At 45.9% G+C, this 12,912-nt stretch overlaps 1 protein-coding gene across 4 annotated transcripts in view; it reads right to left on the bottom strand.

Annotated features, from left to right (window-relative positions):
- Window positions 1–8,682: 8,682 nt before the first annotated feature.
- The window catches only part of FN1 (fibronectin 1), a 68,857-nt gene continuing 64,627 nt past the window's right edge, over window positions 8,683–12,912 (bottom strand). For all 4 annotated transcript variants that reach the window (XM_032805311.2, XM_032805309.2, XM_032805310.2 and 1 more), the window contains 4 exons: window positions 11,837–11,962; window positions 10,933–11,039; window positions 9,949–10,059; window positions 8,683–9,481 (listed from right to left, as the gene is read on the bottom strand). In XM_032805311.2, the coding sequence (XP_032661202.1) occupies window positions 9,407–9,481; window positions 9,949–10,059; window positions 10,933–11,039; window positions 11,837–11,962 (419 nt within the window). In that variant the 3' untranslated portion in view covers window positions 8,683–9,406. The remainder of the gene's footprint in view (window positions 9,482–9,948; window positions 10,060–10,932; window positions 11,040–11,836; window positions 11,963–12,912) is intronic.

Genomic DNA, 12,912 nt, shown 5'->3' with positions numbered 1-12,912 from the left:
AATCTTACATGCTTGGTTCTTGTACCAAGTGAATTCAATTCAGAGTTCATACATAGGCGTCTTGCCTAGAGCTATTTCTGTTTTCAGATGTGTACAGTTCACTTTGTCGTGCTGAACTCCAATTAGAAAAACTAGTGCAAATCTGGAGTTAAGCAGTGTGCACAAAGTAACATACTGGTTATTTGCTACTGCCAGCACATTCCAAGGGATATCTTTTTATTGCACTTATAAAACCTGTTTGTTTTTGTCACTGGTACAGCTCAGAGTTTTGCAATAGCTGTCTCTATATTGTGCGTTATACATGCAAGAGGAAACCTCAGACCCGTTCAGCCAATTCCTCTTTCCTCCCCTACAGAGCTTATAAACTCCAAAGTGGTCCTGGCCTCAATAGGTTGAATTCGGTGGCGACAGACTCTATGCAGAGCAGTAAAGAGGATAAATAGCAGCTGCTCTTGGGCCTGCAGGGTTTGTTATCCCCACAGATCCGAGTCTGAGGAGCTCACAGATGTGGATTTAAGTCTGCATTGTACTGTGGAACTTAAACTCCACGGCCTGGACCCGAAGAGGGAGTATCTGGTCTCAGCCTGTGACCTGGCTTCAGTAAAATCATAGTGCCATGCTGTGATGCTCCACACAAGGCGAGGAATAGTGTGACAAATGGGAGTTATGGCTGGACTCCAGTACTGTTGCTTGCTGCCTTTCTGGCTTTCAGCTTGAAGGGGCAGCTTTAATCGGCACAACCTCAAAGGCTGCCCTGGCAGCGAAGGCTGCGCAGGGGTGATGCAAGATCAGTGCATCCCCCATGTTGCCCTAATTGCCCTTCCTGGCCAGCATCGTCCCGCTGTGGGTGTGAGATGGGCTGATTGCAGCACCCCCACTGGATGGGAGGTTCCAGACGGGGTGCGCTTGTCCTGTATCTTGGCAGCAGTTTGCAGAGTGATGGTTGTTACAGATGAAAGATAAATCCTGGCCTATTTGCCCTGTCCATCTTCCTACCAGGGCAGGAGGGATCGTTCTTTGCCCTGTATTCGTGAGTGCTTTATCCAGGCGAGTTTGAAATGAATGAAGCAATGAGGCTTCCACCACTTCCTGTGGAGAAACTAGTTGAGTCTAATAACAACCCTAATCAGTCTGTGCTTTCCTTCACTGCATTACATACCAGCATGCACCTAGTTATGTAGCCCCTTACATCACCCTGTAGGTTGACCAGATGTCCTGATTTTATAGGGACAGTCCCGATATTTGAGATTTTTTCCTATATAGGCTCCTATTACCCCCTACCCCCTGTCCTGGTTTTTCACACTTGCTATCTGGTCACCCTATCACCCTGCTCACAGCTCACACCCGTCAGTTCCTTGGAGCAGGGTGTCGTGTTCCCCGAGTTACCATGTGCCACCCACGTTTTATAGTCAGACAGCAGTAGCATGAACCCTGGCATCCCAAGTGCTGTTACTCTGCTCTGACAACTCTCCAGTTTCAGTATGAAGGTGCCTATAGTGGACAGGATCGTCAGTACCTCTGCTGCAAAGCCACATTAGAGGGCTACCACCTCCTTGGGGGACTTGTGTAGAGGCCTGTTCAGCTGAATTCATTAGGGGCCTGATTCAAGAACAGGGGGGCCATAAACCACTCCCCCCTCCCCACTGCAGACCCCCAGCCTAGGGCAGGCATAAGAGCTATTGGGAGGCAGGGGAACGTGGCCATGGTGCACAAGGGTCTCATAGTCCCCTCTTGGAGACAACATTGCCAACCAGCATAGATTAGCACAGCCCTGAGTCTGCTCTGAACTATGCCGGGCTGAGATGGGCGCAGAACCACACTTGTGTCCTTTGTGCCCCTCCCCACTGAGCCTGGCAAGGACAATGTATGTATTGTTTCTATAATGTGCATCCCACTGTTTCACTATGAGGTGAATGAATACAGGCGGTTCCATTTGATATCTGCAGTGCAGCCATTTTGGAGTGGAACAGTAGACAGTATAGACTCATGCTCAGCCATCAGCGTGTTTCACGTAGGAGGACTGCTGCTGTGGCTCTGTAGCTGAAGTGATGGGGGATTTATTCTTTCAGTCACCGAGGGATTTGTGCTTAGAGGGTGCAGGCTTTTCACTCTTGTTGAGCACTGTTAGCTAAGGCACTTGAGCGCCGATGTGTCTGATGCTCGCTCAGTGGCATGGTATGCTGGTAAGGTGCGCTTACCTCCCAAATGGTAGGAAAAGAATGTTGCAAGCTAAGGAATAACACTGCCTGTCAGATGCATTGAGCTTGGCACAGAACTGCAGTGCGCCAGTGGGGACACTTGACAGCACACTGCCTCTGGGAGCTGCTGAGCATATGGGGAGGTGCATGGGAGGGAGGGAGGAGCATGCTGTCCCTCCTATGAGCTGGTGTGAAATGGAGTGCAGAGCAGTGCTTCTCCTGCTCCCTACCCACTAGGACTAGCCCGTCCCTACATGCAAGAGAGTGCAGATACTGTATTAGGCTGAAACACAGGGCCGACCACTACATAAGCATCGGATTGCAAGTTCATGTGTCCAGATGCATCCTTCACACTGTCACTGAATGTAGTTTGGGGTTGCTAAGGTTTGTTGACTTTGAATTGTATGTTGCCACAAGAGCGGATTGGGAATATTTTGACCAAACATTTTGTGCCAAAAAAATGTCCATTTGTCCAGGGTGCCCACAGAATTCAGGGGGCCTGGGGCAAAGCAATTTTGGGGGCCCCTTCCATAAAAAAAAATTGCAATACTAGACAATACTATATTCTCATGGGGGCCCCTGTGGGGCCCGGCACAAATTGCCCCACTTGTTCCCCCCCCACCGGCAGCCCTGGGAAAAATAAACCTTCTGCATCATGGCACAAACCCAGTTTTGAGAAAACTTCTTTACAAGGTCTCACTGGTTCTCAGCATCAGCTAGTGCTAAAAGGCACTAAAGCTCATTAAAAGGGTTGGACAAATATTTTCCTTCAAAACTTTTTCTGGATAGAAAACTAGGGGTTTTTAAAAAACAGGAAAAAAATCACAGACAATGTCTGCTTTCCTTCAAAATCTGATGTGGCTTTTTTAATTGAAAAGCTGAAATTAATCTGCCAAAACCTGAACATAGTTTGAGGTTTCAGAAGTGTGTGGCCAAATATTTGCTGCTTGCTGTGTTTGATTGTTTAAAGAAAGAATAAAAAAATTGTTTAAAAGAAATCCAAAACTTTTGAACCACCTCAGCTTGTGACCAAATGCCTGACCCCATCCAGTCAGATTTTTCCAGGTTTCTGATACTCTGCTGACTTCCTTGACTCATATCTGTCTCCATAACTTTGAGTTCATTTAGGTTAGAACATAAGAACAGCCATACTGGGTCAAACCAAAGGTCCATCCAGCCCAGTATCCTGTCTACCGACAATGGCCAATGTCAAGTGCCCCAGAGGGAGTAACCCTAACAGGTAATGATCAAGTGATCGCTCTCCTGCCATCCATCTCCATCCTCTGACAAACAGAGGCTAGGGACACCATCCCTTACCCATCTTGGCTAATAGCCATTAATGGACTTAACCACCATGCATTTATCTGTTTCCTAGAGACTGACTCCATGGGGTCCTTCACAGACTGGAGATGGTTACTGTGCGTTTGTCTTTAGTATAGACTATGTATGTACTCCACGAACTGAGCATTTGAGCTTGTTCCAGAATCTGAGATGAGCCTATGTTATGAAAACTGAAATGCTCAAAATAGCACATGCATGTGAATGGACACAGGATACTCAAATTAAATTAACCTAGAGGTTCTCAAACTGAGAGTTGGGACCCCTTGGGGTCACGAGCTGTCAGCCTCCACCCCAAACCCCGCTTTGCCTCCAGCATTTATAATAGTGTTAAATATATAAAAAAGTGTTCTTAATTTATATGGGGGGGGTCGCACTCAGAGGTTTGCTATGTGACAGGGGTCTCCAGTACAAAAGTTTGAGAACCACTGAATTAACCCCTCTGAAGCCTCAGAGAATGCAGGGGAAGGGGGTCTCCCTTGGTAGGGTTGGGAAGGATATTGCTCTTCTCATGTGATCCCTCCCCCAGTGGCTAATTGTAAATGAAGCTACCTCCCCTGACATGAATCTCCCTATGGCTCTGAAATTAAATGTACACTATAATCTGGCATTTGAGAACGGAAAGGGATGGTAGCCCTAAGGGAAAAGCTAACAGCTTGGCTCTTCTGCAAGCCTCAAACTGCTGAATAAGCTTTAGGGCAGGGAAGGCTGTGCCTCCCACACAGCCTGGCCCTGCCCCCTATCTGACCCCCACCCACTTCCTGCCCCCCCTCCTCAGAATCCCAACCCATCCTGCTCCTTGTCCCCTCACCATCCCCCAGAGACTCATGACCACCACCCGGGACCCCACCCCTGCTCCCTGTCCCCTGACTGCCCCCACCCCCCGAATCCTGACAGACCCCTGGAATGCCCACAATCCAACCCCCCTCTGTTCCATGACTGTCCCTGGGATTCCTGCCCCTTAGCCAACCCCCGCCCCCGGCCCCTTACCGACGCCTCCCCCCTCACCCGGAGCCTCAACGCCTCCAGGAGCTTCCCTGGACAGCCGCACCGTGGCTCCACCGACGCTCCTGAGCTCCGCCCCGCTCAGAGCCACGTGATAAGGGGGCGGGGCTGCGAGCCTCAGGCCGAGCGGAGGGAGCTGAGCTCAGCCTGGAGCCCGCAGCCCCGCCCCCTTATCACGCAGCTCTGAGCGGGGCGGGGCTCGGGGGGCCAGCTGGAGCCGCGCTGCAGCGCTGTTCTGGGGCGCTGCTGGATGCGCTGAGGCTCCGGGAGAGGGGCGGGGGCGGGGTCAGGTCAGGCTGGAGACGGGGAGGGAGTCTCAGCCATTCTCGTGGGGACCCTGTGGAGCCCGAGGAAATTGCTCCATTCGCCCCCCGCCCCCACCCTGCATTTGTCAAAACTGAAACTGTTTGCGGGACCAGGCTGGCTTCAAAGAATTTCCCAGCTTGAATTTTTTTTTTTTTCAGGGGAGAGGAGGAATAATTTTGAAATTGTCTAAATGTCCCATTTTGATATTTTTTCCAGCTAAAAGTTTTGGTTTTCATTTCAAAATGACTTTTTGTTGAGCAATTTAACTGGATTTAGAATAATTTCTTTTTAAACAGCTCAAATTTGAAATATAACATGTTTTAAGATATCCAAACAAAATATTTCAATTGAGTCAAATGAAAAGCAACGAAAATGGCCAGTTTGTGAAAATTGTAGAGATTTTTGACAATTTGTCCCAATTTGGGATGGTGTAAGGGGGCAGGACTCACCCCTGTGGTGCCTCCTGCTGGTCATCTCAGGAATTAGCTCTTCCAGCCTCCGGAGTGCCCTCTGCAGGCCAGTGTCCCACTGCCACTGGGCCCCATGTCCCTCCTTGTGTTTGGGGTGCTGCCCCCTGGCAAAACCTCACAGATCTGGATCTCCTTTACCTGGGGAACCCCCAACCCTCTATCCCCCCCTTGCCTCAGTCATGGGCTACTGCCAGTCACCATCTAACCCTTGCTCCCTGGGGCCAACTGCAGTGTGAAAGCCACTCATCATAGGTGAGGGGGTTTTGGACCTGCTGCTTCTGCCTACCCATGGGCTGCCCCCTGCAATCCCAGTACCTAATTGGCCTTCCCCTAGGCTGCAGCCTGGGGGTTTCCAGGCCAGAGCTCCCCAGCCCACTTGGCCTTCCCCTAGCCCTACGTCACGTCACGTCACAGCTGCATGCGGCCAAGTCCTTCCCTCTCAAAGCTATAGAGAGTCTGTCTTTAGCTTCTGGCCCCAGCCCTCTTATCAGGGCCAGCTGGGCCCTGATTAAGCTGGCTACAGCTGTGGTCAGCACTCACTCAGCTTCTCACAGCTGTCCTCACTCACATTCCCTGCTGCAGCCCTCTCCACCCTGCTTTTAACCCCTTCAGGGCTGGAGTGGGGTGAAACACCCCTCTACAAATGGGAAAAATCTTTTGAAATGTCAAACATTCTCATCATCTGGGGAAATCATTTTCTGGCCAGCTCTACTTTCCAATCCTTCTCTTCAAAGTCCTCCAGCGGTTTTGTTGTCCCATTCTGCAATTGAGCTGGATGGAATCATCACACAAACATCCTCCCCTTTTGAAAAAAAATTTGACAAGAAAATATTGCTTGCATTTCAGTTTTCTACAACCTCTATTCTGCCCTTAACTAATGGTTATCAAGGGCACCCCCAAATACATCATTTAGTCCCATGACAAGAATATCCAGAGTTAGAATATTAAAAGAATAAATGGGAGCTTTAGAAGGGATATAAACTTTCATGTTCCAGGTTATAAACCAACATCTGACTAACTGGGCTCAATGAGGTGGAAATGTTCTCTAGGGACAGCTTATCCCACAAATAGCTCCTACAGGGGTTTCTTGCTGATTCTTCAGGTGCATCTGGTACTGGCCACTGGCAAAGACTGACCCCAGTCTTTGCAATTCCTATGTCATGGGATTAGAAGAGACTGCAGGGCTCATCTAGTTTAACCCCCTGCCAAGATGCAGGATTTATAGGATCCCGAGCTAGTTATCTGCAGCTGAGGTCATAAAGGCATAGATTCCTCTAGTGAGGTCTGGATGGACATAAATAACACAGCTTGGGAAAGATACAATAATGGAAATCTAGTTTACAAGAAAATTAATTTTCTCTCCGTAGATTTAACCCTGGTATTTTTAGGTACTTATTTAGCTCATCTATTGGAGCAACACTGAGATACTGCTCATTCTTACTGCAACAATTTTACTGGTTGCAAACAATTCAGCTGCCTTATAGAAATCTGTTAAAACAATTGCTGTCTATTGCCATACTTCTCATGTCAACAAGCCAAATTCCATTCTCATTCTATATTTAAGTAAATCCAGAGTAATTCTATTGACTTGAATAATGCAACTCTTGTATAACTAAGAGCAGAATCTGGCTCCAGGAATCATGAGAGAAGCTTTCACATTTGGTATTTCCTCATAAGTGTTGAGCTTGAGGTTTTTGCAATGCAGACAGTACAAACCAAAGGGTCTTATTCCTAGTTTAATTCATTGCAAACCAACGGACTTTGCTTTAAAAAAAAGAAAAAGTTCTACAGGGATAATATTTTAAGAGTTGTGGTAGTCTGCTGGATGAATGTAAAATTAAATATCTGAATGTAAAACTGCTCTTTCAGTAAACACCAGAACGTCTCTCAATAGGGTGTAGTAGGGATGCATCTTTTCAGCAGTAAATAGAAATCATAAACTAGGAAGTTTGTGAATAACTGTGATCAGACTGTAACATTTTCATTCTCTTAACAAGATCACAGCGAAACATTCTTCTAAATATTCCATAGTTGTCCATTTCTTTGCCCTGTTCCCATATTATATATATCTGTAATTTATCTGTCTTCCCTTACTGTGCAGAATTTCTGCTGAGGTGCCATAAAATTAATTCCTTCTCTTGTATGTATTACAGTAGCACCTAGAGGTTACAGCTGAGATCACTTACTAGCAAGAATGTCTGAACAAACTGTATTCTGCAGTTTTTTTAATTTGCCGTGTGAGGAATGTAGATGTAGCAGCTTATTTTCAGAAGACAAGTGAAGTAATATGAATCTGTAAATTCTTGTAAAATTGAGACCAGTATCTTTTATACATTTCCATCTCTTGCTTAGAAATGAGAGATTAAATTATCCTCCATCAACAGTTACAAGGAGAGATGAGTTAAGATCATTTATAATCTTTTTTCCCCAGTGCTTACTCTGTCTGGGTGATCGTGTAGCTATGGCATAGGCCTGATCTGAAGAGACGTAGGTTTAATTCCTGGCTTTGCCACTTCCTTTGGGATGCTGGGCGAGTCACTTGGACCCCAGTTCAGTAAATATTTAAGCATAGGGCTAACTTTAAGCATGTCAGTAATCCCATTCAAACTGATGAGACAACAATTGTGCTTAAAGTTAGTCACATGCTTAAGTACCTTGTTGGATGAGGCCTTACGTGCTGTCCTGCAGCTTCCCATCTTTAAAATGGAGATAATACGTCCTGTCTCCCGTTCTTTGTCTGGCTCATCTAATTAGTCCCTGCCCTGAAGGTCTCAATCACTTCCTTACTGTGTGCCAGCTCTAGGGGCTTTGTACTAACTCAGTGGTGCTTTGATCTCCATGAGTGTCTCTAGGGCAGGGGTAGGCAACCTATAGCACACATGCCGAAGGTGGCACGCGAGCTGATTTTCAGTGGCACTCACACTGCCTAGGTCCTGGCCACCGGTTCGGGGGCCTCTGCATTTTAATTTTAAATGAAGCTTCTTAACATTTTAAAAACCTTATTTACTTTACATACAATAATAGTTTAGTTATATATGATAGATTTATAGAAAGAGATCTTCTAAATACATTAACATGTATTACTGGCTCGCAAAACCTTAAATTAAAGTGAATAAATGAAGACTTGGCACAGCACTTCTGAAAGGTTGCCGACCCCTGCTTTAGAGGCTACTGTAATTCAAGTAATGTTTTCTATGCTACTTTAAGCAAACGATCAACAAATATTCTTCTATTTTCAACTTCATATTGCAGAAAGACGGCTGTCCTGTCTTCTTTCCAAAGGCAAAGCTATTTCCGTTCAGTGTACACCTTCTTTCCCTGAACCCCCTTGCAACAACAAAAATAAAAAAATCACGAGCCACACATTTGGTTTGTAAATCTTTTTATTAAAAGAGTTGTCTTTCCACAGTAGTAAAGCTTTGGCACTTACAGTATAAAAAATAATCACCGATCATAATTACACCAAATTCCTCTTTATCAACTGCATACTAAGTTTCTTCAGTACATTTTTTCCCATATAAAAACACTTGAGAGACAGGGAACAAAACTGATAAATAACAGTATGAGATACAAAGATACAGCTAGAAAAATAATAGGATCATTTAGAAAGAATTAGGACTGTGCATATTTTAAATATCACAGTGATGGGGTATGCAGTCACTTAGGTTATTGGTGGCTGCATGCTTAGGTGAAAGCAGAACAGTTTGGTGGACTTTCCTTCCTCTAAACGTTAGTAGTGTCATTTTTGTTTGCATGGCAAGGGAGCCTTCCATCTCATTTACTCCCCCAGCCCTGGTATTATTTTGATCCCCAACCAATTCACAATTTAGTATCGTTTTTTCATTTGAAAATACTGAACGGTATGAAACACTGAGAAAAACAAAACAATACACACTGCTATCAATCATGAGAAAAGTCTGAAACGCGCCAAGAATGATTTTTGGAGAAGCTGTGAGTTGAGCTTAAGCTGTGAAAGTGACTCCGGAGCAGAAGGCCATTCTTAAAGATCTGGTTTTGCTAGCATCATCGTTTGGCTGATCATCTTGGTGGACAGATTTTTGTTGGTGGTGGTCTAAGACTTGCTTGATGTTACTTTCCTGGTCGATGTTGTGTGTCTGCCTGTACATCTAAGGGCATGAAGCACTCAATTGGGCAATTGACATTCTGTCGGGAGGAAAGGAAACCAGTTAGTGCTCAATACTGTAAAAGACAAGTGCTGTAACGTGGTAATCTCAGCTGAAAACTGCAGCCAATCTCCTTGCATTTGCAGCTGTTTAGATTTCTCACTACAAACCATTCTATTGATCTGCCTTAGTATGTGAAGGTTTGGAATGGAGAAGAACTCCTATTATTTAGGGCCTCAATCCAGCAAAGTACTAAAGCATGTAGTAAGACTTAAACCCGTGATTAAGTCCCATTATAATCAACAACCTTAAGCGCATGCTTAAAATTTAAGCATGTGCTTAAGTTCTTTGCTGAACAAGGCTTTAAAGATTTTGTGTCAACTGCAGAACAAATGGAAATCTGCAAGCGGTTCTAATCCATGATTATTATTAACAAGAGTTATGGGTAATACACACTCCCCGCCAGGCAAGACTCATAATGAATGGACATGGGGTCTCTATACGTACAGTATTTGTGCTCTGATGGTATCTCTGTGTAAACTGCGAGTAGGAGTGGCCAGCAGCGCCTTCGGGGGCCGTCTCAGCACCAGGTCTGCGACAGTTGTCACAGCGCCAGCCCTTGAGAAACACACCTCAAATCAGATACTGTTTCTAAGGATCTTCATGACAGATGAAGTCAATACTTTATACACAAATCAGATTTCATCCCTGGGGAAACTGCACTGACATCGATGAAGCTACTCCAGTTTGACACCAGTGTAACAGTGATGATTTTCACACCGCAAGGAAGCAGAAGATGGTGTGAAGTTAAAGTAGGGACTGGTCTCCGCTTTACCTTCTTCCTTATGCATTCTCATTCGTTGCTTTTCTTGCTACCGGCCTCTCTTCTGGCTGTGTGTGACACTAACGTGGACACTCTGTGATTGACAGGTGAGAGTAGTGTAGGGGGTTGGTTTAAGTAAGTCTGCAGTGGGGCTCTCAGACTTTTCCAGAGTGGGCTGCATTTCAACAGTGAGACTGTTTCATGAATACCTCCCCTACTTAGATGTCCCACTCCCTTCTCTCCAACCCCTGTGTGAGCATGTAACTGTCCACGGAGCAACTGCTTAGCTGGAAAAGTGTTAGGAAAGTATGTATAATTCAGCAGCTGGAAAGGAGGATGAGTGAGCCCCTATCTTCAGAGACCACTAAGCGCTTGTGGCCAGAGTTTGAGAATCTCTAGTTGGTGTACCGGACGTGTTTGCAAAGCTGGGAGAGGCACAAAGAGAACCAACTTTGACCTTTCTTGACATTCATCTCTGATTTTGTGGGGGAAGGGCCTTTCCAAGTGTTTGAGAGGCGACAGCATTCCCTGGTCATGTAATTGCTGACCCAAATCTAAACTTCTAAAGTTTTAGCAAGCTATTAATAAAACGTCACATTTCCCCCACTGGTTGCCCAGTAATATGCATCATCACATCAGGATTAACATGCCAGACTAGTTCTGCCTACCTGTTGTCCTCCGTAACAAGTACAGGAGCAGATGGCACCAAGGTACTCTTTCTGCCACTGTTCTCCCACGTGGTACATCTTACCATCGTCATAGCATGTTGCCTCGTCTGTGGAGAATCAGAGGAAGAAGCAAGATTCTGTCACATAGTCTGTATTTGCTTTTAAGGATTAACACTTTGGGGGTAGGGCAATGGGATGGCTAGAGCAAGAACCTAGGAGGCAAAGCTCCTGTCTCCAGTTCTGCCAATGATTCATTGATTGGCTTTTGGGGGTCAATTGATTTAAAACACTCCATTTACTCATCATCTTTAAGGCAATGCAGTGCTCTGTCCTGGCCAGCCAAGAGCAATTCTGGGCTCCAGGGCCAGGGCATCCCTGGAGCGTGGAAGCAGGGCCTGGAGTGGAAGTGATTATATGCCGTCACTTCCAGGATCGAATGCATCTGTCAGTGGGGCCCCCCAAAGTACAGGGCCCAGAGCGTCATAGGCTTCCATAGAAGCCCTGCGGCCTGCCCACACTATTTAAAAGGGCCCGGGGCTCCTGGCTGCTGTTGCTGCTACCGCAGCATTGGCCAGGGTCCCCCGGGCCCTTTTAAATCCCCCCAGCCCCTGGGCAATTGTCCCTTTTGCCCACCTCTGTCGGCAGGCCTGGAGGTTGATAAGCCTGCTACAGCCTTGTCTAACAGAGAAGGGTCTTTTAGTTCATGCTCTAAAATCCAGAGATCCTAGTTTCAGTTCCCTGTACCGTTCACCCATCATGGAGTGCCGTGTTTCACAGAGTAAAACAGGCCCATTTTAACCGTACTTAGGTTCCATCCACTCTGTGCCACAATGGCGAGATTCTAAGAGCACAGATAAGATGAAAGCCTGAAACTGAGAGTTAACATCAATATGAAGGGACATACGTGGGTCACACTTGAATTCTCCCTTTCCGTTGCCGAGACACGTGCAGCTCATCATCTGGCCGCCCTCGCCCTGGCGGTCCCACTTCTCCCCGATCTTGTAGTTCACCCCGTTGTCGTGGCACCATTCTGAATGAACCAGAGGAACAACTGTCAGGTGGTTACTCTACACAGGCTTGTTGATTAAGGGGCAGAGAATTGATCTGTGAAGCCTCATGGGCCAACCAAAGGGGAGGAGGGAGAAATCCAAGGTCCAAGGAGAAATCCACAGCTGGTGTAAATGGGCACAACTCTCTGGATGTTAGCAGAGTTGTCCTTCCTTTTCCCAGCTGTTGATCTGAGATTAGGACTTTAAGCGGGAGAGGGGCCATTTTAGACTGGGTAAAGATGGAGGAGCCTTTCCAGGAATGTCATTCATAGGGAATCCCTGGAGCTACATAAAAAGGAAGCTTAATTAAACAGGAACTAGAGAGGGGCAGGGGAGGAAATTTACTTGTCTTTTAAAGAAGTAAATAGACAGTATAATCATTTCACACCGATAACGGGAAAACAGTGAAACCTTATGTACCAAATGATGTAACAGAACGATTAGACCTGTGAAAAAAGGTCTGCCTTGTAGCAATTCCTCTCAAAGCTACATACAACACAGAAATTCCCTTTTTGCTTTGCAATATAAAGCACAATTTAAAATCAGTAAGACACACGCCCTATAGAACCACTTAATCACGTTTACTTTGTTTCATCCCCGACCTTCAGCTGAATATTGTCTACTTAAGCCCAAGTCCTGCGAAGACTCAAACTGGATGCGACTGCAATGGTGCTGTTTGTTTGGCAACACTCACTGCCAGCCTCAAGGTGTTAAGGCGGTACGTTCAAACCATACCAAACTTTGCTCCCAAGTCAACTTAATGAGAGTTGTATCAAATCCATTGTGCTGATGGATAAAGTTAGGACTTAGAAATCCAATATATTTAATTATGCAGGGTTATTTTCTTAAATGACTATTCTGATCTACTTTAGACACGCAGTATCTCACTTTCAAGCATTAACTGGACTCCCCTAGCAATGGAAGAGAAAAT

Source organism: Chelonoidis abingdonii, chromosome 10 (assembly GCF_003597395.2).
Source record: "Chelonoidis abingdonii isolate Lonesome George chromosome 10, CheloAbing_2.0, whole genome shotgun sequence".
Classification (NCBI taxonomy): Eukaryota; Metazoa; Chordata; order Testudines; family Testudinidae; genus Chelonoidis; species Chelonoidis abingdonii.
This window is presented reverse-complemented; position numbering and strand designations above follow the sequence as displayed.